The following is a 27,959-nucleotide window of genomic DNA, read 5'->3' as shown; positions in this document are numbered from 1 at the left end:
ATTATTTTCTCATCAGAAACAACTACATTTTGATTCTATGATAGCACTATTCTTGTGGAGTAGTGGGTAACAGGAAAAATTTTTACAGTATATGTTATGGATAATGGTTGATATTTCTAAGCATTTAGGAGATATTTTATTTTCACGGATTTAGATGTTTTAGGCTAAATTTGTAGTACTATAGTGCAATACAAAAATCCAATAAAACATTGTCATAGTCAGTTTCATTTAACTCTATATTATTTGCAACATGTTCCTACTATAGGAATGAAGTCTAAAGAGACATGATAAGTTTCTTCTTGCTTTGATGTTGAGTCAAACTCTTCTTTCAGTTTCTTTTTTTTTGATTATCTGGAGATCTGAAATAAAATAAATTATTCAATTAACTTTTATATTGGGCTAGAAAGCAAAAAAATGCTTTCTTTGAAAGATATTTTGTGTTTTTATAATTTTCAGATGCAGTTTAAAGATTAAAAATACTTAAACTACATAATATTTAAAAGTAAACGGGTGATTTTTTAAAGTAGGTTTTTAGTATTAGCTTATCAATTGCCAGATGCAACTAATCTTTTTGTGACTGGAAAATAAGATCATATTTATTATCTTGCACAAAGGGGGTACTTAATAGAAATCTTTCATCAGTTTGTCATACCTGGTGACTTCTTCTGATTGTCCTGAATTTTGAGCAATAGTTTCTGTTGAGGATCCTCTAGAGGCTCCTAAAGAAAAAAAAAAAAACACCATAAATTTAGTCGTTTATCGTGAATGCACTTTAGAGTTATTTTGAGCTTGAACCTGGGAGTGAAAGATATTTTGTTACCCCTTTATGGGGTAACAATTGTTATTGCCTATGTGATAAGGGTGTGTGGACCACCAGGGCAGATTGCACTGGACAAAGACAGCCAGAACAGTATCTCTCACTCCACATGTTCCTCCATACCAGGGCTTTGTCAACGCCCCATTGAGAAGCAGAATATAATCTCTTTCCTCTTGAAACTGGATTCCCTCAGGGCTTTTGTAATCAACAGAGTACGGAAGAAGTATTGAACTTGACTCCTCAGTCTAGGTCTGAAAATGCCATACAGCCTCCACCTGGTTGCCTTAGAATGCTTGCAACTGGAGGAAGCAAGTCCCTATGGAAGAAGTCCTCCTGCTCTGAGACTGCCATGCTGGAATGGCAGATGGTACGGAGAATCCCAACGGAGCTCAGACTGCCAGCCATCCCAACTGAGGCTCCAGTTTGTGAGCAAATTTGCCTTGGACCCTTTGAACCAGCCCACCTGTCAGCTGAGTACCACTTAGTTACCTCAATCTACATCCAACCAAGCCCAGCCTGAATTCCTGACCCACAGAATTCTTGTGATATAATAAAATAGCAAATGGATCAGTCACCTTGAAACTGGAAAGTCCATCTTTTGGGGATAAGAAGGCTTGTTAAAACAATATTCAGAAGGAATATTAATTTAGAGGGCAATATAAAATATACAAATAATGAAGTCAAGCATGTGCGCGCGCGCACGTGTGTGTGTGTGTGTGTGTGTGTGTGTATGACATGTTAATTTGTTGCTTAACTTTCATATCTGCTCTTTTGCTTTTGTCTTAAAACCACTGGAACTAATCTAATAAGATACTCAATCCCTGCTTATGATGCCTCAGTTTTTCAGGTCCACCCTTATTTACTGTATCCTTTTTGGAATATAGGAAATGGAAAATTTGGTCTATTTTTAGCAACATACCCTATATTATCTCCCTGTTTTCTGAATTTCGGTTTACTTTCTTAATCTAACAGAAATTTGACTCTTTTCTAAAAATACTACCAGCCCAAATACGTTTTTGTTTTTCTGTCTTCTTACTACTGACCTGGAGATGGGCAATGTCCTTGTATTTGTTCCCCGTCCCATTTCCCACCCTAAAACTCATGTCATCAGATCATACAATCAACCACTTATACTCATTGTATTCTATCTACAATTGGAATAATTCTCAGTTGACTTTATCATTGGCTTATTGTCGCTTTACTACTACTTCCTTAATTTAGTAATTTCAATGTACATGTGAGTATTCCACCTTGGGTCTCGATTCCTTCACTCCTGGTCTTTGAGATCTTATACTTTACCTCACTTCAGCCATTAATTCTCCTGGGCACTCTTAGACCTTGTCATTACCAGTAAATGCAAGCCCTTCTCAATCTCAGTTTCCTGTATTAACGACTTGGCTTCCATCTTTTATTTCTCTATCTCACTCTCTCTGGAACCCCAATCCCAGAAACCCTTTCACCCCATCCGGATTGCCAATCCTTCCACTTTTCATCGTTCCTCCAAATTGTGACCTGTTCTCTCCCTTCATACAATTTAAACCTCATGGTCACTCCCTCACATGTAGCTTTGACTTCTTTACCCTTTCCTCATTTTGTTATGCTCACTTGACAAACCTAGAACCTAGTTAAATCCAACTGTCTGCTTGTTCCTTTCCTGCACCTATAGGTTCATGTGGCTGGAGCAAAGGTGCAACCAGGTGGAGCAGCCTCACTTTAGCTTCATGGGCACCAGCATTAGGTGGGCTCTTAATGCTTTCAACCCATCCTATTAAATATACCTGTTCATTCATTCTTTTTTTTTTTTTAAAGAGAGAATGAGAGGGGGGGGGGAGAGAGAGAGAGAGAGAGAGAGAGAGAGAGAGAGAGAGAGAGAGAATTTTTAATATTTATTTTTTAGTTCTCGGTGGACACATCTTTGTTGGTATGTGGTCAGAACCCGGGCCGCACGCATGCCAGGCGAGCGCGCTACCGCCTGAGCCACATCCCCAGCCCTGTTCATTCATTCTTCTACTCTCTTAGGCGATTGTTAACTCTTTTTATTTTCTCAAATCTCCAGCCCTCCCTCCATCTGCAAGTTCATTATCAGACAATGATTTTTTTTTTTTCCAATTTCATAAAGGAAATAAAAGGAGGCAGGAAAAAAGTTTTACAAGTTCTGTGCCAAGAGCCACTCCCAGGCCTGCTTCTATTTTGTGTAATCTGCTGCCTTCCTGTTACGGTGTTCTCATCTGGGTCACGTCCTTACTTCCTTGACTAGATCTCATCCCCTCTTGTCCACACAAAGCATAGCTCTAGTAATTCCTTCTGCTTCTTACTTGAAAGGTGCTTTTTGCTCCCTTCTATATCTTTTCTATCAGCAAATAAACAGTTAATTAAGGCCACATGACTGAGTTCTGACCCGTGGATTTGGACAGAGTAAAGTGGACTGTGCATGGGCCCAGCGTTAGGCATTGGCATTCCCTCTTCCTTGGACTTCCCCCTTTCCTCTATCTTGAATGGGACTATTTCTCTATCATTCAGCACCTTAAGGCAGTAGTTCTCAATTGCAGGTGATTTTGCACCCCCCCCCCCCCCCCCCCCGCGCCAAACACACAAAACCACTTGTTCAAACTAGTAGAGAGGCCAGGCGCAGTGGTAGGATGGTAGAGCAATATGATAGACCCCACGCCCCCATGAGCATGGACTATCTCACACAATGCTCACTTCAGGATTATGGGAGAAACCCTTTCATATTCTTAAACTATCATCACTTGGAGGCTTTCTGCAATAGGAGCTTAGTCTTCATCTTATCCAATATGTTCTATTATTCTTTTAGATAAAGAACTGCCTTGAACTTTTCAGATTAATATTTTCCCTTACATCGTAATATAAAGAACTGTCTTATATAATGCTCATTTTATAGTATTTAATATTTTGAATTTAGCACTCCATCTGGCTTGGCAGGATGGAACAGTGTCTCTTAAGTCTCTCTTGGATTTTCTAAGTTTGAAATTAAGCCTGCTTGGTCTCAAATAGTTGTTTCCCAGATGCTGAGAAAGGTGATTTTTATTGTGGAGTATTTCCTAAGTAGATTCTCTGAGAATAGCAGTATACGCTACTATTCTTCTCCTCTGCTTAGGCCACCCCGACCAGTTTAAATCAAAAACAGTTACACATTCTCCATGCTAGAAATTTGTAGCAATGATTAATTTACATAGGGGAACATTTAAACTTGTCTTTCAGGTTTTCTGGTACTTGCATTTGTTTGCAGGAAAGGAAAACTAAGATTTGAAAAATCTACATTCTTCCAATTTGCAAATGAGGAGTCTGACTGTCACTTAAACATTAATTGCAATAAGTTGAGGACTGCTGGGTTGTTGACTCTTGGTTCCATCATTGCAAAAGCACTCTGTGAATTCTAATTTAGTCTTAGTGCTGTAGGTCTTACTTAGGGTGTGATTTGAGATGTTCAATTTGTGAAATTTCAAGGAAGCTGGAAGACTGAGACCAACGCCACACCAGCAGGAGAGGCCAAGAGAAACCAATAAAAAGTTGAAATATGATATTTGCTTATACTGTCCACCATTTCAATAGAACTGGGCACTTCTCGATTGTTAATAGTGAAGACATTCTCCAGTGGTAGACTCTTTCAAGTGGGCAACAAAAGGATCTCATTTTATACCCTCTCTTTCTGCATCCCCACATACTGCAATAGATAAGCCAGGCCATGCTGAATTGCAGCAATGCTACTATCTCATCCCTCTATTTGAAAACAATGGAAGGTAATTTTCACATAATGCAATATTATCTATAAATGAGATTTTAAAAATGTTATCTGTAGAAGAGTACGAATTGAAATGGAAGAGATACACCCTGGCAGTTTGGTGCGTGAAAAGGTGAATGAAGTTTTATAATTTTGTCCTGCAAAACATTTTTAGTGGCCTTATTCCAGAAAAGGGTAAATAATAACTCATATATAAAGGTTGTGTCAGAGTTTATAGACTAGACCCCTGGTAATGGATTCAACCTTTCCACAACAAATCAAAGTATTGTTGTATGCTCACATGAATATACAGTAGTCATTACCTTAAATTTAAAACTCACTATAAGCCATGAACACAGAGCGCGGGATATGAAGGCTGTATTGTACTAGTGTGGTCTGCAGAGAATTTCTTCATAGGGGTTTTGCCTTGTTGAAATATATGTTGCAGTTCAGAGCTAAAGGGATTACTTTTGAATAGTCATCGCAGAGGGTGATTACATGCGTATATCATATTTAGCTGGACCCTGCAGGCTATTATTCCATTAGCTATGCTGGTCTCGCCATTGTCAAAAAGTTGATCACCTAATGTTAAAAGACTGTGCTTTCTGTTGACCTTATCAAAATGACTCAAAAGGTTTGGCTAAAAAAAATAAAATTCAGATTATGTTTTGTGAAGCTGATTAACAATAAATACGATGTATGAGAATGCTCATATCTTATGGGTGATCTTAGCATTATGCCATTATCGATGATGAGAAGATATTTTGCTTTTGTATTTCAGCACATTTTACTTAAAGTCACAGATTCAATTTTAGTAGAAATAGTACTTCTAAAAAAAAGTCTCAAGCTGATTTCTGAAAAAAGAACTCAAGTCTCTCTCTTGTCCACCACGTATTAAAATCACATAAAATAAACAGAGTGGAATGAAGCCAGTATATCCAAACTAGTATGACTGTACATATACAGTGTCCTAATTACAGTGAAGTTTTACATGGCCACAATTACTGACGAGAACAGGGTCTTGTGTTGACAAAATAGGTGTCACACTTCAGCAAATCACATCCAATAATAAACAAAAATTTAACTGTTTATTTTTTAAATTGTAGTTGTATAGCTTCACCCATTTAATAGTTGAGGAATTTTAAAGAATTAAACACTACCAATATCAGGCATATTTAATAAGCCTGAGTTTTAACCTATTTTATTATGAATTGACATGAAGATGTATCTTTGAAAGAGGTATTGATGAGTATGGCTTTGCTTTATTATTTACAATAACATGTAAAATTTTCATTGGAATTGCATCACAAAAGCTGTCTCTTGAGAACAAAGACGGTTTTGAGGCTATCTCAGTTGAACAACTAGTCTGTGAATTATGCTCTCAGGAATGGTGATGGATTGGTGTAGATTTGTGTGTTCTCTTTGGCATGGTCTTCCTGGTAACTGCTGCTGTATGAAATGGCTGGTCAGGGCTACAGGCTGTGATCCTGGAACACAGCCAGGCACTGATTTTGGCCTCATTAACACTGTTCTCTAATCAACTGAACTTTCCATCAAGTGGCAGCTTCCTAATATTTCTTGTACTTGCTTGCTCTCAGCCACCCCACTTGACACTCACACGGAGAAGGAGTGGGGGTCAGTAGAAGGAAACAGATGGCACATTCAACTGGGAGTTTGAAGAGACTTTAATAAGGGACTATTGAGAGATGAAGGCAGGGATGAGGAACTAATAAGGGAAGTGGAGACACCCAGGGACTAGCCATAGGGGGATGCCCGACCATTATCATCCCTGGGGCTGATGGGTAAAGGGGAGAGGATGGTGCTACTGGACCCTGAGTGAGAGACGATGGTTTAGAAAAGGAATTACCCAGCAGAATTGAAAGTGGCAATTGTAGAGTGTCACAGCTGTCAGAACTGAACTGAAGCGAGGGGCAGAGGAATAATATTCCACTCTCCACCTTCCTGAGCACTGATCTCCTGAGGACGCCCTTGGGTTAAACCCAAGCCCCAGATGGGAAGCAAGTGAGGCTGGGATGCAGTATGAAGTCCATCTCCTGGGACACAGAGAAGGGAAGGCAGGAGAACTGATAGTGTGCGAGTGTGCACATGTGTGAGCCAATAGCACACAGTCATCACGAAGAGCAAATGCTGTCTTTCAGCAAAAATGCAGCCACATGAAGTGTGGTGAAGTGTCGACGTATTTGACATCGACATGTGATTTGGTACTTCTTTTTACCTTCTCTTTTTTCTGTCCCTTCCTCCCTGCCTCCCTCCATATACCCATCTCTCCCTCTTCTTTCCTTTTCCTCCTTCCCATTATCTTTCTTTCTTTTTGTAATTTTACTTTTTCATTCATGGCTCTTCTCATCATAGAGTTTTATTAAAATTTCACAAACCAAAGCCTGAAATTATTAGTTACACTCACTCTATCAAAATGTTAATTTTCTAGGTAATATTTTCCCATTCTTTGTTGTTATCCCCAAATAACACAAAGTTAATCTGTTCTATTTAGGCTCTGAAATCATGATGCATTAATTCTAAATCTGATGGGTATGATAATCAAGATGAAAACTTTTAAGTCAGGAGGCATCTTTCAAGTTTTGGTAGACTCTTTTAAGTATCAAAAAGTGAATGTGTCTCTCATATTACAGGCTCTGGCATATGGCAGAGCTCCCTTTCCAAGGGCTAATATCTGAAACCTGTTCAAATTTAAGTGAGGATCAGAAGTATATTCTAACTCAAGACTATAGTTCTTTTTTCCTAAAGCACCATTATCTTAAATAGAAAGGGAGTAGACCTGGACTGAGATGTCACATTCACATAGAATTCTGAGTTTTTCTTCTGGGTATCTGAACTTTTAATGAAAGTGTTAATACAGGTCTATGAATCTATTCAGACAGCAAACTAATTTCTTAAGATAAACCAAGTTTTGATATATTTATGTAGTTATTTTCATTTTTCCTATTGTTGCTATGTTACAAATTCTGTATCATTTTTCCAGCCAAGATGGACTAATAGAAATCAGATTACCCACTCTTTTGGCCTCCCCACTAAAAAAAAAAAATAATACTTGGACAAAATACAGGAAACAATGATTTTGAAGACATTGGATAACAAAAAATAAAGGTCAGTGATCTCCTAGAGAAATAAAGCAAACATAATGAGCCCTATAATTGTTCTCGATTCCTTCCTTGAGTAAGTTTCCAGGCCATGGCTCATAGAAGAATAACCCAGGAGAATCCCAATAGACCCCTCTGAGTTAAGGGAATGAAACCTGAGAGAGTGGGGACACCAAGGCCACTAGAGTTTGCAACTAGTACTACAATGGACTGAATGTGACCCTTGCTAGATTCATATGTTGAAGCCTAATTCCCACTGTAATGGTATTTGAAGGTGGAGTGTTGGGGGATGATTAGGTCATGAGAGTGGACCCCTCATGAATGAGTTAGTGCCCTTGGAAGAACAGACACAAGAGAGAAGATAATCTTTCTCTGATGTGAAGCTACAGCAGGGTCCATCTGCAATCTGGGGAAAGGGCCTTCAGCAGAACCAGGTGACCATGTTGGCACCCTGATCTCAGACTTCCTATTTTCCAGAATTGTGACAAATAAATGTTTACTGTTTAGGCCATATAGCCTAAGAGTGCTTGCCTAGGTAACATAATATCCCAAACAGCCTGAGACAAGTGTACCAGAAAGGAGAGAGGCACAGAGAGGGAGAATTCTGGAGATACATAGAGGTCAAACTTAAGTATTCTACCAAGTACAAGTCAGAGCATCTATGCAGGGAAACTACTTAAGACCAGAGATAAACACCAAAAGGACACAAATGTTTGTACCCATATACATATAGGTTATTTTTCCTAAAGTAACAGTATCTTTAATTAATTAAAGTAGGTATGCCTACTTGACCTGGCTCTGACCCTATCAGCAGATTGTAAGAGAAAGACTTGAAAGTATTGAACTGTTTCCAGGTAACGTTATTGCCTCTCAAAACAAAGCTCAAGAATATTTATGGAAATACAAAACTTTTCATCACACACAACAAACAAAAGTAACATTTACAATGTCCGGTGTCATAAATGAAAAATTACAAGATATGCAAAGAAAGTATAATGAGAAGACAAATTACTCAATCAAAACAAATCTAGTTCCCACAGTTGTTGGGAGAAGGATCAATGAAATTAAAACAGCCACTATCATTGCATTTCAGACATTAAGAAACATTATAGAGAAATGAAGGTAAAATTTTTTAAAAAGTGTGATTTGGCAACCTGTACAATCAGAAAAATGAGAAATTATACCCCACCATTTGATTCAAATGTAAAAAAAAATTCAGCACCTTTTTCTTTGACAAAAAAAATATTAGTGAATCTGAAGACAGTTGTAGAAACTATTCAAAGTAAAATGAAGAAAGAAAAAGATTTAAAGATGATCAGATTATGAGCTATAGGACAGGTTCAAGTATCCTAATAAAAGAATCCCCCCTTGTCCATGGGAATTCGCTTTAAGACCCCCAGTGGATGCTGTGGTATGAGTTGAACTCTATTTATATCAAGTGTATGCATATACCAAGTATATACTAATGGGCATGTAGCACATACAACATGAATATGCTGGACAAAGGGATGACTCATTCTCGGGAGGGGTGGAGTATTTTGGCCTCCCCACTAAAATCCCCACATTGGGAATTAGGATTCAGCATATGAATCTGGCAAGGGCACAAGAGTTTATCACACAACTTAAAATGATGAAAAACTTTAACTTAGTTCTTTATTTATGCGAATCATAATTTAATATTTTCAGACTGTGGATGAGCATAGATAACTGAAACAATAGAAAGAAAAATTGTGGATAAGTAGAGAACTACTGTCCATATGTTATTGGAGTTCTAGAAGGAGATGGAAGGAAAATTGAAAAATATCAGAACAAAAATTATGGCTGAAAAGTTTCCAAAATTTACAAACTCCATAGATCCACTGATCCAAGAGGGTCAAAACCCCCCAAGCTTAAGTAAATTAAAAGTACTCAAAGAAAAACAAAACAAAGCCCTGTCAATAACCATAATTCTATACCCAATGAAAATACCTTCCAAAAATGAAGTAGAAAATAAAGGCTTTTCAGACAGACAAAAGGTGAAGCAATTCATTAACAGCAGACCTGCATTATAAGAAATGATGAAGTCCTTAGGCAGGGGGAAAAAGATATCAGATGGAAATTTCTATCTATGCATAGGATTGAAGTGTGTCAGAAATGGTGAGCCCATGAGAAAATATTAAAGGGTTTAAAAAATCATTAAATTTTCAAAAATGACATTTGACTACTTACAGATAATGACAATATAGTCTAAGAGTTATAATATATATAAAAGTAAAATGTACCTCAACAATAGTGCAAAGGAGGGGAAGGAAGAAAAATCAAAGTAGGCTATGGTAAAAATTTTTTAAAAAATATTTATTTTTCAATTGTAGTTGGATACAATACCTTTATTTTATTTATTTATTTTTATGTGGTTCTGAGGATCGAACCCAGGGCCTTGTACATGCTAGGCGATCGCTCTACCACTGAGCCACAATCCCAGCCCTGTACAATTTTTATACTGTGTGTCAAATGATCTGATGTCACTTGAAGGTACACTGAAGAATTGAAAATATATTAATTTCACTTTTACATTTTAATTTATACTTTTTATTTTGAATATTTTGGTTAATAATGAAGAAACCCTTAAGATCAAAAAATAAACCTTCCAATATGAAAATGAGGATGTTTGTAACCTCAAAATTAATTTGAAAATCTATTCTTCTCATATATTTTCCTGAACTGAAGTTGGAGGATGAGTTCAAAGCAAAAGCAAAGAGTATTTAAATCTTTACTCCAAAAGTTTAGTTTTCTCTGGCCAAAATGGGTAATGCTTCTAATATGAAACTAAAGTCTATTATCTAGATTTGGATTTTTTAAAATAAAACCGCAGAGTTTGGAAAATACACAAACCCCATGGATTGTGTTCTTTTATGAACAGACTATTTTAGAATAAAGGATTATGTAAGGATATAAATATCATTTTCATTTATTTATTTACTTATTTAAAAAATAGTTTTATTTATTTATTTTTATGTGGTGCCGAGGATTGAACCCAGTGCCGCACATGTGCAGGGCAAGCTCTGCCACTGAGCCACAGCCTCAGCCCTGCATTATCATTAAAAAAAAAAAAAAAAAACGACTTTATTGAGCCATGTTTGACATTATAGGAGTTATATATATTAAATTTATACAATCAAATGAGCTTGGAAATAAGTGTAAATCTGTTTATAGACAACACACCTATCAATTAGACAATATTTTTAAATGAATAATCTAGAGATGTAAAATGTAGTTTTTGTAAAAATTGAAAACAAGCAGTATATCTACAATATCCAGTGCAAAAACATAACTAGATGAGTAAATATGTACCTCATCTGCAGCATAGTTTCTAGAAATTTATCTTTCTTGAAGAATTAAAACAATTTCCCTACCAAAACCAAGAATTCAAACCTTATAGGTCTTTGACAAGGAATATTTTCATAGGAGTCTAAGTTAAAGCAATGACATTGCTTTAATGATACTTATCACTTTAATGATAAGTGAGTCTACTTAAAGCAATGACAGTGATAAATAATAATGTGGAAATAATACCATTTCCAGGTGATCTATATATATCTGCTACTCAAAATGTGGTCCAAACCAGTTGTATCATATTACTGGGTATTTGTTAGAAATACAGAATTTCAGGTCTTACTCCAGACCTAGTAAACCAGAATTTTTATTTTAACAGAAGGATAAAGCAATTCATGGGCTCATTAAAGCTTGAGAGTCATTATTTTATATAATCTCCCTCTTATTTATATTTAAGTGTTTAATGTGGGAGCAAACTAGCATGCTTGGAAGACTAGTGGATGTTCCTTCTTTTGTTCCTTGGCAGAATTCAGGTCATAAGTAAAAATAAAATTTGTTTCCATGGATTGAGAACGTATTTTTTTTAAAAATATATTTTTAGTTGTAGATGGACACAGCTACAACTTTTTAAACTTATTTTTATTTGGTGTTGAGAATTGAACCTAGTGCCTCAAACGTGTTACGCCCAACTCTTGAGAACATATTTTGTACTAGGGAATGTGGTTAGCACTTAATGAAAGACTCCACTGCTCTGGGCTCCAGGTGTTGTTATTCCTGTTGTATAGAAGGGAACACCAAAGGTTGGAGGGGCTAACTTACCAAGATGGCGGAGCCGATAACTGCTCACTGGAGATTCAAACCCAGGTTAGATTGGATGTTAATCAAGCCCAAATTCACAGTTTCTGTGTTTATTTTTACATCAATGAGTTCTGAAGAAGGAACAGTCTCATAGGCAAGTGTATTGTGTGAGGTTTGGCAAGATGGATTTATTTGACTTTGTGCCAAGAACTGGAGCAGCAAGCCTATTTAGTTCTTAATTGTTGTTTGTCGATTTAATTTCTTGTGTTTTAGGGACCCTTTCTAATGCAGCAGCAGAAAACAAACAAACAAACAAAAAAACACCCAACCAGGAGCCCCAGGGATCTCCCTTAAAACCACTCATGTGACAGGCTGGCCATGACAATTTAGGCTGGACTAGTGAGACTCCTAATCCGGGATCCAGTCATGTAAGTTCTTGCCTTTATTCCATTATACTTTGACTGGACCCTTAATGGATTCAGCTTCATAAAGTCAGAAAAAGGGGGGAAGAAAGCAATTTATTCATGTTTTCATTGGAGCTCAGGGCAGACATGAAATTTCTCTAAAAATGCAAATCATTTGGTGCCACACAAGTGAAACTCGGTAGCTCAAGTGCTTAGAGGAAAATGCTTTCCCAGGGCTCATGTTTTTGTGCTCAGTGATTGAATAAATCGATCCATTTATTACAACATCTTCACTTGAGTTTTTTTTTATCCCTAGATGAATGTATCTAAGGGTACTAGAGGACTTTTGTCTATCACTAAGAAATTGATTACACTTGTTAATTTGGCTTTTAATCCTAGGTATATCAAAATAAATACCATAAACAAGTGTAGAAGAAAGCAATATAGATCTGTTCAATATCAGATTTATCAAAAAAGGATTTAGTAAGACTCTGAGATGTGAAATACTAATGTACAGACTAAGCCCTTACTTATGTAATATGACTTTAGACAAGCTCCGTATAAAACTGAAAGAAACTATTTCTGAAAACAGAAACAGTGCACTTTTGTTGCATTAAAGAAAAATCCCCAGAAGGCCTCCCTATCCAAGGTATTTAATGTGAACATTCGTTTTTAAAAGATTTCTTGTCTTTTGCCCAGCCATTCTTGTTAATTCATGGAGCAAAGTATCACAAATTTTTTTATGTTACATAAAGCAAAAATTACATTTAACAAGTGTAAGGTTAGTCATAAAAAATAGATAAAACAACACTCTTTAAAAGCTAAGATATCACAGGAAGGGTTATTCATCATTCTTTTCAGAGAAAGTGAAGACAATGAGAAATAAAAATCCACCACAAAGACCCCTGAAATGTCACTTATGACCATTATGACGTGTGTTTCTACAGCCCAGACAGCCAACCAATTGCTCAGTGGACAATCTTATGTCCAAACATATTTTTTATTTCACTTGTATAATAATGAGTGAAAAAAATAGAGTCACATTACTCTCAAAATGATACTTATTTTTTTTTCCATACTAGGGATTGTACCCAATGGGTGCTTAACCATGAGCCACATCCCCAGCCCTATTCTAAATCTTATAGCTAGAGACAGGGTCTTGCTAAGTTGCTTAGGGCCTCACTAAATTGCTGAGACTGGCTTTGAATTCAGGATCCTCCTGCCTCAGCCTTCAGAACCACTGGGATTATAGGCATGCACCACCATACCTGGCTCAAAATGATACAAGTTTTAAACTGCTTCTACAGAAGTGAACATAGTTTATGTGAATATACACTGTGCCAGTCACAAATGGTAATCCCTAATTGTTTGTTACTCATTCAACAGATACTCATTGAATGTCTATGAAGAGAAAAACATACATTTGTAGGGTGCTGGTGTATAGTGGCACTCAAATTAAATTGGTAACCTGAATCTTGTCATAGCTCTCTGGATTAGTACATGGTCTTCAGAGAGGAAATGAGATTTTATGTACAATGTCTTAAAATCAATAAATTTAGCAGAGGGCTTGAGATTCCAAAATGAATACAGACCTTAACAGAATGCATATAAATGTGTCTTAATACTTTTTCAGAAAAAATAGACTGCTAGGTTTTTCATGGGGCAAAAGTTTGAAATGCAGTGACTCTCTGTGTTGGAGCATACCTTCTCAACACTCACAGATGCACAGCATAGGATTGTGTCTGTGGTTTGACAGATAAGTTGAAGTCATATTTTAAAACCTTTTTGTGGTTTGAATTTAGTTTTATAATCATTATTTCTTTATAATCTTCAGATTGTAGACATTATCTGCAGTATCCTGCACAACTGCTTAGAGGTAGTATATACTTAATGCTTTTTTTTTTTTCCTGAATGAAAACAGTTTGCAACTTCTGATTGGCTTTTAAAAATGTGATATGAGAAGATGTTGTCTGGTACAGAGCAGATGATCAATAAATGTCTGTTAAAAGGCAGACAGAATGAATGAATGCAGATGTCTTTTCTTAGAAGTTCAGGAAAGCACAAAAGATCTATAATGAAAACAAACCTTTTGGTTTGAAATGCCACTTGAAAATTGTTCATCCAGACCGATGTACTCTTTAATGACTACATAAGAAGTAATTTTTATGGACTGGTTTTCCTGTGGAATATTTTGTTTGCTCAGTTGACAAGTAAAGTAGAAAAATATTTAGTCACAATTTCTGAAGTACTTCAGAGAAGAAATGAGATTCTGTGCTCAACTTCTTAAAATAATTTGAAACAATTCCTTAACTTTAAAGAAATACCTATTTTTTTTCACTTCCAGTCTTATTGAAGGAAGGAAGGTTTCAGCTACACATATTATCTTAATTTTTGTGGATTCGGGTTTTTTTAATTTAAAATTTTGTATCTGTGCTTTTTTTTTTTGTTTTTTTTTTGTTTTTTTTTTTTTTTTTTTTTTTTTTTTTTTTTTTTTTTTTTAGAGAGAGAGTGAGAGGGACAGAGAGAGAGAATTTTTTAAAATATTTATTTATTTTTTCTTAGTTCTCGGCGGACACAACATCTTTGTTGGTATGTGGTGCTGAGAATCGAACCTGGGCCACACGCACGCCAGGCGAGCGCGCTTCCGCTTGAGCCACATCCCCAGCCCGTGTATTTGTGCATTATAGTGACACATAATAGTAGGCTTCATTTTGACCTCATCCTACATGCATGGAATACAATTTGCTCCGTTATCATCCCCTGTACTTCCTCTCTCTCTCCCCTCCTCCTGTTCCCAGTCCTGTGCTCTACTGGTCTTCCTTCTATTTATTTTTTTTTTATTTTATTATTATTTTTTTTTTAACATGGTGCTTTATAGATGTACATGAAGGTAAATTCCATGGTGGTATGTTCATAGTGCACATAACAAAATCTGGCCAATTTCATTCTTCTGTTCCTCCCTTTCCTGTCCCTCCTCCCTCCCCCTCAACCTCCTTCCTCTTGTCTACCGATCTCCCTTCTATTTTCTTAGGATTACCCCTTTATTTCCCCCCTAGCTTTCAAGTGAGAGAAAACATTTATAGGGCTGGGGTTGTGGCTTGGTGGTAGAGCAACAAACAAATAAATAACATTTACAACCCAAAATATTTAAAAAACAAACAAATAACATTTGCAACCAAAAATATTAAAAAAAACCCATTTATATACACAATGGAGATTTACTCAGCCACAAAGGAGAATGAAATGATGACAATTGCTGGTAAGTGGATGGACCAGGATGGACATCATGCTAAGTGAAATAAGCCAGATGCAGTCGTTTCAAGAGGTAAGAGTCTTCCCCATACAGTTACTAGAGCACTCCTGAGCACAGGAGGAGAGGAGAGAAGAAACACTGGCTTTGGAGGATTGTTTATTCTTACTCCAAAAATAATCTGCTTCCCCCAAGGTTCTATTGTATTATGGTTCAGGGGGGAAAGAAGTGTTGTATCTTAGAATCAAACATTTTGTATAGAAAGGTATTGTATAAATTCTACTTTCATGGATGGGATTATAGCAATACTTAGTGACATAAGTTCCTGGAAAAATACCACTTTATGGCTAATCTCACATAAATGATTTAAGATGAAGAAAAATTTAGGAAGTCTTTTCATTGAAAAGTCCATTCTCTCTCTCTCTCTCATCTCATATATATATATATATATATATATATATATATATATCCCTTGTCCCACACACAGCCATTCTATAATATATATATATATATATATATATATATATATATATTTTTTTTTTTTTTTTTCACACTGCCACCTCTCATCAAGGATCAAGGTGATATTCTGCATCATTGGACTCATACAGCATGTAGCCTTGTCAGGCTGGCTTTTTTTGTTAGTAATAGGACTCAAGTCTCCTCCATGTCTTTTTATAACTTGAGAGCTTATTTCTTTTTAGTGCTAAATGATATTCCATTGTCTGGATATAGCACAGGATTTTTTTTTGTTGTTGTTGTTGTTTAACCCAAGCAGTTTAGTTGCTTCCAACTTTTGGTAATTATGAATAAAGCTGTTACAAGTATCACTGGGGTAGAGGTGTTTTCATCTCATTTGGGTAAATAGCTAGGAGTGTGACTGCTGCATCACCTGGTAACAGTAGGCACAGTTCTGTGAGAAACTGCCAATTGTGTCTTCTCATTTTCTTTTGTTGCATAGGGAGAGTTGCTTCATTCATGGGGAACAGTGGAAGGAGAGTCCACGTATAGATGTACCATCATCCAATTAGTTTCGAAATTGTCCTGTTGAAAATTAAAGTCCTTCTGCAATCTTCTCTTATCATAATGCTGTAAATCGATTCTTGCTCTTAAGTATTAAGCTTTTGAATTTGCTTGTCAATCTGTTTAACAGATGTTATTTATTTATTTTGGTATTGGGGATTGAACCCAGGGGCACTTTACCACTGAGCTACTTCCCCAGTTCTTTTTATTATTATTTTAAATTTTGAGACAGGGTCCTGCTTAGCTGCTGAGGCAGGCCTCCAACTTGTAGTCCTCTTGCTTTAGCCTCTAGAATTACAGGTGCACATCTCTGTGCCCAGTTCCCCAGGTGTCCTTATGGTTTGCTCCCTTATGTCATCTGAGTCTCTCCTGGAATGATACTTTCTCTGAAAAGTGTTCCCTTTCTGTTCTACTTAAAACAGTTCCTCACTTCATCACTCCCTGTCCACGGGTAGGTGTTTATTTTATTATTATTTTTTTAATAGCACATTTTACTCTTACATAGCTGTCTAGATCCCCCCTAGAGAAAAAGCTGTATAACGGAAGGGAAGGGACTTTATTTTCTCTGTTGCAGTAACCCAGTGCCTTGGGCAATGTCTGGCATGTGGTGAGGAAAGAGTTGGTGGGTGAATTAATGCATTAGTTTATCTGTTGGGGAAGCTCAGAATTACTGTGTCAAAGTTTTGTGTACTTGAATGTTACCAAACTTCTGTGCCTACAGTCTCTGTCTAGTCTTCCCCCAATCATGCCGGGAAGGTCCTCCTATTTGCCATCATACTGCATTAACAAAGTTGCCAATCTGATAGTTGAAAAATTGCTTCCTCTTCTTAATTTCCATTTGTCTTTTCATGAATATAGTTCAGCATTTTTCCATAAAATTTAATCTTCAGTTAACTCTTCATGCCCTTTTCTCCTTTGTGATTGGATTTTTTTTTTTTTTTTTTGCTTATTGATCTATGAGATCTTTATATAGAGATGATCTCTTGATGACATTTGCAAATATTTTTTCCTCAAGTTCATTATTTATCTTTTATACTTGTTTTTGGTGTCTTTTGTTATGCAGTTATGTTTTATTTTGATAAAGATATGTTATTATTTTCCCTTTTCAGTTTTGGAGTTTGGTTGGTTACTCTGAGATCTCAGATATCTTATGGGTTCAAGAAAAGTTTTGTTGTTGTTGTAAGGGTGGGATTCAAACTCTTTCAAGAATTCTATAAGCAGAAGCTAGAACAGTATCACTCTTTATAAATTAATTTTATACCCAGGGAACCATAAAATCCTTATTGTTTATTTGGATTCTTTTTCATTATTGCTATAAACAGTGACAATAGATATTATGAAATTTCTCATGATAGTTTCAGGCAGATGGTGAGGGTAAAGCTAATGGTGAGCCTACATTCTGATTAGTCTGGATTTCACATGCTGTGGAATTCAACATCATATTTTGATTAATACTTGACATATATATATATATATATATATATATATATATATATATTATGCATTTCTGTAAGTATGATAAACATCACAATTAAAAAACATTCATGGGCTTGTGTAAAATAATGGCAGTCACAGACCTAATTTCAAACTTGTTTTCCTTGGAAATACAATAGGTTAACTCTAACCAGACTTTAAGAATCACATTTGAAAATATTATCAGACCTATTTTTTTTTAAAGAGAGAGTGAGAGAGTGAGAGAGTGAGAGAGAGAGAGAGAGAGAGAGAGAGAATTTTTAATATTTATTTCTTAGTTCTCAGCGGACACAACATCTTTGTTGGTATGTGGTGCTGAGGATCGAACCCCGGCCGCACGCATGCCAGGCGAGCGCACTACCGCTTGAGCCACATCCCCAGCCCTCAGACCTATTTTTTAAATAGAATTCTGCATATTCATCCTGCTTTCTGTTAGTGTGCTACGTGGCTGTAGATAGGGTGACCTATCATATAAAATCTACTGGCTTTCATCCTAGGAGTGACATGTGCCTACCAAGAATGTCTGCCCGAGTGGCTTTTTTCAAAACTCAAATGAGGGCTTGATGAAATAGTACCATTACATGATAATTTTCAGATAAATATTGAAACAAGCTGGGCTGTTATTAGCATGTGAACATGACATCTTTCTGGTGTAACCTGGGCATCTACTTTTGTCTGCAAGACCATGGGGACCCTCTTTACCACATCTGCATGATGTTTTTAAAGTCTGATATTAATATTCATGAGAATCTTCAATTGCAGCCAGAATAGCAACAGTGATTTGAAATGTTTTCTCATCTTTTTAAAGAGAAAATACTAAATCAATTCTTCCTTCCCAACAAATGAAAATGTTAGATAACTGAAGAAGAAATTTTAGACTCTTGGCCAACAAACAGCTATAATTCTTTAGAATTCCAGTTTATCTGAGTGAAATGACTGACTGGTCAGTTTTTTTTAAAGTCTCTATTTTTTCTCTATTACTGAATTTATTTATAATTAAGAATTCCAACCACACTTTTAGCTGCCAATTTTTATTTTTATGTTTGTTTAGAAAATACAATATATAGCTTTCACTTTTCCAGATTTATAGGAAATAAATATGAATTTCCAAGAAGATTTAAAGTCTGTGTCTATATTGGATAAATAACTAGACTATATAAACTGCTCATTTACATTATAGAGTGAAACAAATAAAAAAACTAAAGAAATATGGGGATTCAACAAAAATAGTCGTATATATTGAATGTTATAGAAGATGACTTTCTGCTTTAACTGAGAACAAAAAGAAATACATTCTAAGATTAGATGTCAGTAGAAATGCCAGAAACTGGAAGTCACTAGGGGAAATTTTAGACACTAAAGCCCTTTAACCCAACATAGAGTTTAATAAGTAGAAAATGATCTCAGTGTTATCTGTTGAAGTCCAAGCAATGGCTTTTCAGCCTTTCCCTTTGCACATAGTAGGCACACATTTAAACAATTGTAATCATTTGTTTTGCTGTTTTGCTGTATGAATGGGGTGTGCTTGGATATGAGCCTACTGCTCTTTGAAATGCTATTCTTTCAAGATTAATACTACAAAATAAATCATTTGGAGCTTTGCAGACTTTCTGATATTGTTTGTATTTATTACATCAATTTACATTAAGTCTACCATCTATCTCCACAGAAGTTTAAAGCAATGCTCTTTTTGATGTTGTATCACTCCCTAAACCTCAGGCACACCTCACGTTTTTTTTTTTTTTTTAATTATTTTATTGTTGGTTGTTCAAAACATTACATAGTTCTTAATATACCATATTTCACAGATTGATTCAAGTGGGTTATGAACTCCCATTTTTACCCCGTATACAGATTGCTGTGTCACATCATTTACATTTCCATTGATTTACAAATTGCCTTTCTAGTGACTGATGTATTCTGCTGTCTGAGGGAAAGTGAGAGTTAAGGGAAATTGCATGGAATTGGAAGGTGAGCCTCAGGGTTATACACAATCACACCTCACGTTTTGCTGCTTTTGTGCCTTTGTTTGTGCTCTTTCCTCTGATGACCTGCATGTGGCCACGTGCCCTTTAAGGCTTTGTTCAACTAGCCTGGGTTGGTCAGCTTTCTGTCACTATGGCAACACCTTCGAGATATCCACCCACAGGGAGAAGAGGTTTATTTGGCTTATAGACTTGGAGGTTCCACTCCATGGTCTCATGGCTGTTGGTACGTGGCAGTTCACAGTGGTAAGAGCACGGGGCAGAACAAACACTCACCTCATGGCCAGGGAGTGAAGAGAAGAGAGGGAGAGGAAGGGAGGGGATGTGGTCGCTCTGTCCCCTTGGAAGAGATGTTCCCAGTGACCTGAGGACTTCCATTAGGCCCCACCTCCCAAAGGCTCCAATATCTCCCAGGAGCACCAGCCTGGGGGAGCAGGTCTTTACCACATGGGCCTTTAGGGGGCTCTTTTCTTTGGGCACTGGTAATTGAACTCAGGAGCACTCAGCCACTGAGTCACATCCCCAGCCCTATTTTGTGTTTTATTTAGAGACAGGGTCTCACTGAGTTACTCAGGGCCTCGCTAAGTTTCTGAGGCTGACTCTGAACTCACAGTCTCCTGCTTTGGCCTCCCGAGCTGCTGGGATTACAAGCGTGCACCACAGCGCCCTGATTAGGGGGCTCTTGAGATCCAAACTGCTGCAGGCACCTCCACCACGATGTCATTCCATATGCCTCCAACTGAAGGTGATCTTTCTGCCCCTTGGAACTCCTGTAAACACTTTCTTCTGTAGCATTTGTTACATTCCACCTTATATGCTGGTTATTTGTATGTATGGTTTTCTTCCAAATGGTGACTACAGAATCCTGGAATTGAAGATCCAAATTTGCATCAACCACCCACCCTTACCCTCAGCTCCAATTCTTAACACAAGGCTTTATGTAGAGTGAGTACTCAGTAAACATTTATGTATCATTTTCAGTTCTGTCTAGAAAAAGGCTATGGGAGCTTGTTTGAACCTTTGGAGTGAAGAGTAATTGGCTCTGATATTTCATTAAGAAAAATCTGCATGGGTTGACTGTTGTGTTTGCATATTTCTATTTTTTCATTTTTGATGGATAAACATGGTGCACCTCTGCCCGCTTCCCCTTGCTCTATGGATGGCAGTGGCAGTAGTTGTGGTGGAGATTGCTCCCAGCCATCCTTTGCAGCTAGATGTGGCTAAGATTGTTGCCTCTGAAAAATGTTAATCAGAGTGATGGTACCTCTACAGGCCTTGGGTTATAAAAAGTCTCCCAAGTGTTTTCTCTGAGCTGGTTGGATACAGACAATCATGAGCCCAAGGGGATGGGGGAGCTGCAAGATGGAAGGATCTAGGATGTTTGAATGACTATGATGAGAAGAGATTCCACATGCTGACCTGGAATCTCTCTATTCTATTAAATAAATAGGAAGCAAATCTCTTGCATGGAGCTAATGCATGCTTGCATCTTTTTATCACTGCAGTCCACCTACACTTAATGATACAATAGAGAAAATGATGATAAATGCAAAATACATTTCACCGGCTTGGGAGAAACATGCCCTTGGTTAAAGCGTATGGAACCATTATCATGGTCACACTTTGTTGTAGCTCAGAGTAACAAAAAGTATGTTGAAGAAACTAAAAGAATTGGCCTGTTAGCACAGAAAATAGAAGACTGAGAATGGATTGATGAGGATCTTCAATTATGCTGTTTGTTTTGCCCACAGTTGTCCCAGCACCTGGCTCAGGCAGAAGTGGTATCCAATGAAACACTGGATATGTGAATAAGTAAATGTGATGGACACAAAGTCTTCATTTCATTTCTTGTTTGCTTGTTTTTTGTTTTTTTGAGATGAGTATTCAAAGCACCATACTTAAAAATCATTAGGGAAAATTTAAATTGGACATTAAACCATCCTAATGAATTAGATTTGAAGTCTGAATTGATACTTCTGGTGGAGAAATGTCAGTCGGTAGTATGGGCCTTATTCTGTCCTGAAAATGAAAGAACCTGGCCATATTTTAGCGCAAAGATATGACATATAAGTAATAATATTTTAGATGCAAGGTGTGAAACTCCCATATAACTATATGGAAGTACTTTTATTCTAGAATAAGAATTGAAGGGCTTATTGCTTATTTCTCCCTTCTCCTTTCTTCATTCCTTCTGAGTTGCCTATTCAGGTCATCGTTTGTCCTCTGGATCAGTACAATAGCCTCGTCACTGGGCTCCTTGCTCCCGTCTCTCTCTATTTCCAGTTCATCCTCCATGTTGCCCCAGAGTTACATTTGTACATTCCTGTAAGTTGTAGCCATATTCCCAGCACATTCTAGCTGCCTATTCAAACTGTGGTCTTAAACACAGTGTGGTTTCTCATCAGCCTGTGCCCTTCCTGGTTCATCTTTCCCTTCAAGCTACCAGAAGAATTCTTACCTAGCTTTCCAGCACAAGTGGTAAGCATATCCTATGGAAAGCTCTCCTAAGTTAGGTGATTCCCCTTTGTTCTTTACAGCAGTTACAAACCTTGATTTTAGAACTTATCAGCTTGTGCTAGGTGGCTAGTTCCTTTAGTTCAGAGACCTCTGTAGAAATAGAAGTCAGCATTCTGGGAACGTGGTGAGCCTGTATGCATTATCTCATTTAACTCATCAGGATATTACAAAGGAATGTGCAGAGTGCTGCAAAATCTAAAATAGTTGGTAACATCTGGGGCTGTGACATAAGCCTAGGTGACCTGACCTCAGAGTTGGCATTTTGTGTATTACATTTGCTGAATGAGCCCTCACTTCTCCTCTGAGTCTTTTCTCCCCACTTATGTTTTTTTTTTTTTTGGTCCAAACTCTGATTAGGGTATCTGAGAATCTAGCAGGTACCAAGTGGTTGTTCCCATCCTATTAGTGAAAAACACTATGTGTCATATTTGTTTTGGAAAATGTAAAGAAATTAAGGCTATTTAGTCAATCTACCTCTCCTTTGAGGGGCTAGAAAGCTCAGTGAGGGTTCTGGGGGTAATCCTTATGTTGTAGGGCATAATTGGACACATCATTCTTGGCTGGTCAAAATCTGACTTCCAGGTTATGAGCGGATACATGTATGTGACACAAGACTCTGTTACAATCCAACCCCAGAAATTTCTTTTTGGCACATTTGGAGTAGCAAGAGGACTGGATTGACGCATCCATTGCTAGGACTGCAAATTGGTGCAACGACTCTGGAAAGCGGTATAGAGATTTCTCAAAAAAACTAGGAGTGGAACCACCATTTGACCTGTTATATACCACTACTTGGTATATATCCAAAGGAGTTAGTATCAGCATACCACAGTAACGTAGCCACATCAATGTTTATAGCAGCTCAATTCACAATAGCTAAGCTATGGAACCAACCTAGGTGCCCTTCAACCGATGAATGGATGAAGAAAACGTGATATATACACACAATGGAATATTACTCACCCATAAAAAGAATGACTTTATGACATTTTCTGGTAAATGGATGGAACTGGAGGATGCAATGCTAAGTGAAATCAGCCGATCAAAACCAAACCAAACAAACAAACAAAACCAAAGGCCGAGTGTTCTCTCTGATAGATGGATGCTGTAACATACAGCAAGGAGGGCCATGGAGAATAGAAGTTTGTTGGATTAGAAAAAAGGAAATGGAGGAAAGGGGGGTGGAAATAGGAAGGACAGTCGAATGAATGTGACATAACTTTCCTAGGTTCATATGAATACACCACATGTACATCCACAAGACTGGGACCTTAATTAGAATAAGATGTATCTCATGTATGTATAAACATGTTGAATCATACCCTACTGTCATGTATCAATAAAAAGAGAACCATACTGCTGGGAGTGCTAAAGAACAATGGGGGTGGGTGAGGAGCCCCCTTCTCTCTCTCTCTGTGAGGGCAGACTGCTTGCTTTCTTTAGATTGGCACAGTATAGCTATCGGTTATTGTAGTAAATATATATAACAATGAAAAGCAAAACAAGTGCTTCAAAACACTGAGAGAGAATTTTATGCAGTGTGAGCTAATCTTCCTTTCTCCCTAGCTCCCTTGTCCCTCCTCCTTCCCTTTTTTCCTTCCTCCCTTCTCCCCTTCCTTTCCTCTCCTCCCTCCTTCCCCTCCCCTCCCCCTCCCTTCTCCTCCCCTCCCCCTCCCCTCCCCTCCCCTCCCCTCCCTCCCCCTCCCCTTCTCTTTCTTTTCCCCTTTTCCTTCGTCTTTTAATGAACACGTACTTGATCTCAGTACTAGAATGAAGCGCAGGTTATATTAGATAAGGCTGCATCTGTAAAACATCTTTCAAGGGTCTATTTTTCTTTTCCAAAGACATTTTAATGGAATTGTAGAACAAACTAAGAACACTGAAAACACAGTGGAAAGCAAATTCCCCAGACAGGACTTTTTCAGTACAAGCCTTAGCCAACTCTAGCCTGGCATCACAAGAGGAATCAGTCTTTGGGCCCTGAGCCCTTCACTCTCCACCGACATTAGTCAGGGACCCTTGCCCCGGCAGGAAGGGCCAAGCAGGATCTCTAAATCTCATGTGGAAAATAATGTTCCCAGGAACACAGGTTTTCTAAAAAAGAAAACACATGAGAGACCTTGAAAATGATTTTACAATTGGCCTCGGGAGGGAGTGGTACGTAATTAATTTCAGGAAGACAGTGAGATTTCATCTGAATTAGTGTTTCAAATGCTCTGAATTGGAAAATTTCTGTTCCCTCAATTACAGATCACTGAAAATAAGTGCCTGGCTATGCTCTACCCAGGGTACAGTCACTCTGTTTCCAAGCTCAAAACAGATATTGATTTTCATTTCAAACTCTAATGCCAAAATTAGCGATGTCAGGTTGAATTAGAGTGGATGGTTTAGAGAGTTCAAAAGTGAACGGGCTGTGCTGCTAGCTTTTTCTTGCTTATTTCTTTCCATTTCACGTTTTAAAGGCAACAAAGCATGGAGTAAAAGACACCTTTCAGTTTTATTGCACCCAAAGAAATATTTCATCCAATAACACTCATATATCTTTATGGGCTCTTTCAAGTGTGTGTGTGGGGGATGCACCCAATGTGGAGATTATTACGCAGGCTTTGATTTCCTTCTGTTGGAAACTTTGCTGCTCAATCAATCTTTGAAAGACCAACATTTGTGTAGCACTTGAAATTAGAAAAGTGTTTCACTGACACTGTCCCCCAATGAGAATGCAGCACCGTTACTGAGCTGCCGCATCTGCAGAGTGTGGGTCCTTTTATACCTGAGACAGATTACAGGGAAATATCTGTGAACTAGGCAATGAGAGCTTACCCCGCAGGAGCAGCTCACCAAGGAAATGGATGAGTCCTGTCGTTGGAATATTCGAAGACTTCATTCACCATAAGGAGCAAATGTCAGTGCCCCTTAGGTGCCCAGACTTGATTTATCAGGGAGGAAGAGGGTCAGTGCTAGAATGGTTCAAGAGGGAGGTGGAGGGGGAACAGGAGGAGTTTTGGCATCCCTGAGACAATCCTGGTCTTTGTAGATGATACTGCAATATCTCGTTGTTCATCAACTACTCAGAATGCAAGAAGGCTTTTAATTAGATGTCTTCCATGCAAGAAAGTGTATTTAGGATGTGTGTGTATAATAGAGAGAAAAGGGAAGAGAGAAAGACACAGGAGAGAGAGAGAGAATGAAATAAGAGAAGAGAAAGGAAGGAAAAGAAAGGAAGAGAGAGGTGGGGAGTGAACAGGTGAAGAGGTGCACTGACAGAAGGTAGGGGTTCCACAGATACAGGTCTTCCAGGATAAAAAGAGTTTCATGTCGTGGGTGTCTACAAGTCTTCCAAGTCATCTTCTCCTGTTTGTTCCAGTCTGAAACTGAGCTGCCCAGTTCCCGAATTACCCTCTCTGCTGAGGGCCATTGCCAAGTAGAAATGACGCATCGAAATTTCCTTGCTAGTGTACCCCATGTTAAATGGATTTCGCTGATGACATTGCATGTAAGGTGACCTTGCTCAAGGAAGGCAGATCCGGGTTTAGAGCTGATCAGGTTTGAGGAAGTATCCCGCTCCTTGGGTTTAGGGCGTTCCCGGTTTAAGACAATAGGGGTTTTAGGGAAGTTGGAGGTTGAAGATTATTGCTGCCGGGATTAGGGCGTTCCTGCTGCTTGTTCCTGTTGAGTTCTCGTGAGATTCAAAGGAGATTGGAAAAAAGCCTCCTGGAGTAGGTGAATTGGGCGGAGGAGAACTGGGATTGCCCCAGAACGTGTGTAGAGGCCGGTGTGAGTTCGGGAATAAAGAATTGCTGTTTGAATCTACAAAGCTGTGTGGTGGCTCGTGATTCTGTGCCCAGCCAAGACATTGGCACCTCTCAGCATGGTGTGGAGTCACAGAAGATATCTCCATGAGCAAGAGGGATGATAGCCTCTTTGTCTATGGGAGCTGTATAAGCCTCTGTCCCCAACTATCAAAGTACGTTGTCATCTGCTCACTTGTCTGTATGTGGTGAGCTTTTTGAGGGTGCAGATTGTCTTTTATTCACTTTACATTTCTGGGGTCTGGAAAGTGTCTGGCTCCTAGTCAGTGTTCAAGTCATGTCTGAAGAATGAAAGGTGTTTATATGGCCATAGGGCTATCCCTATAGGAATGTGTTAGAGGAGGAGAGATGGAGTGGTTCTCTCACCCTATAATATCTTAGGAATGAAAAAAATGCAAACTGAAGAATAAAGTGGAGAGGACTTCCTACCATTCATCGCCACTTAACCAATATGCAGAGGCAAATGATGTTACCGATCAACACCCAGCAGATGCCTGGTAGGGTATTACACGACCCCTCATTTTGATCAAACGCACATCATGGTCACAGTTAGGGATACTGGACAAAAGGTCTGAGAAAGACAGTGGCAGACTTGAGAGGCGTCCAGAAGTTGATGGACAAAAAGGTCAAGCAGCAATGAGACAAGGATCTAGAGGGAAAAGGGCCCCAGGCTTCCGGATGACACAAGTGTGATCTGAGCCAACTGAGAGAAAGCAGAAGAGATTTGTTGGCAAGGACCACAGCGCCCTGGAAGCAGGAGGGAAGAGTGAAATGCAGGCAGGAGGTAGAGAGCGTGTAGTCACAGAACTGGCAGCATCTTCTGTGGATGGCAGCATGGGATGTTGGCTGGGCAATAAAGAGGAAATGAATGCTGCCTTTTTCTTCCTGTTCTGGTATTAAAGTTTAGCTAATATCTAAACTCGAGGTTAGACTCTTTAGCTATTGACTGAGCCAAGCTTAGTATTCCAGAGGCAGAAGTTTGCCTAAACTGTAGCTGACAGGAGTGACCTTGGTGTCTTCTGAAATTTCAGGTCCTCTGAGACACAATGATGTGCTCCTTCTGCTTACCCCAAATGACTCCTGTGCTGTACTAATGGCTTCAATACTTTACATAAGAGCATAGAAAAGGGCCAACTGTGTGAAGTACACAAAGACTACTCAAGTATATCATGTAAGGTTTATTATTGAAAGTTTTAAATATATTGTGTAAGATTGATTATTCAAATGTTAATCTAAAGATGGCCATGAGCTTTAAAAAACCATTTTGTCTTCTTTTGCCTCTAATACTGGGCTGTAGCAGTAGGAAGAGCACTGTTACCTCACAATGGAGTCCTCTTTTTGTGTAAGGAAAGCCACACCAGGAAGGTCTATTTGCAAAGAGATGCTTTGCTTTCTATATTGCAATTGGGAAGCACAGCCAGTTTACTCTGTCTAAACTCCCAGCTCAGCGATTGATGTTTGAGAAAGAACTCAGTGTCCTAGAGTGAATGGAATTTATAGACTAGCCTTCATCTTGTAGATCCTCTGTGCCAGCCCTAGGGGAAGATAGATTTTATAAATAAAATATTTGTGAACAGCAGTAGTCACAGCATTATTACAAACTTGAAGAAAAAAAAAAAGATATCAAAGGGCCTGGTTACGTGATATGAGCAACAAGTCAGAGTTTGCTTCTCTGAATTGTCTAGGGCTATAGTACCATGCAGGACTCAATAT

The 27,959-nt window shown here is 38.1% G+C and overlaps 1 protein-coding gene across 1 annotated transcript in view; it reads right to left on the bottom strand.

Moving 5' to 3' along the window:
- Positions 1–328: 328 nt before the first annotated feature.
- TTC29 (tetratricopeptide repeat domain 29) overlaps positions 329–27,959 on the bottom strand; it is a gene marked incomplete at both ends in the record, with an annotated part of 222,133 nt that continues 194,502 nt past the window's right edge. Inside the window, 2 exons of the mRNA XM_081303697.1 lie at positions 329–359; positions 653–719. Coding sequence (XP_081159823.1) covers positions 329–359; positions 653–719 — 98 coding nt within the window. The remainder of the gene's footprint in view (positions 360–652; positions 720–27,959) is intronic.

Source organism: Spermophilus citellus (genome assembly GCF_964194105.1).
Source record: "Spermophilus citellus genome assembly, chromosome: 8".
NCBI classification, from domain to species: Eukaryota; Metazoa; Chordata; class Mammalia; order Rodentia; family Sciuridae; genus Spermophilus; species Spermophilus citellus.
The sequence above is the reverse complement of the archived record's forward strand: the minus strand, read 5'-3'. Positions and strand labels throughout refer to the sequence as shown.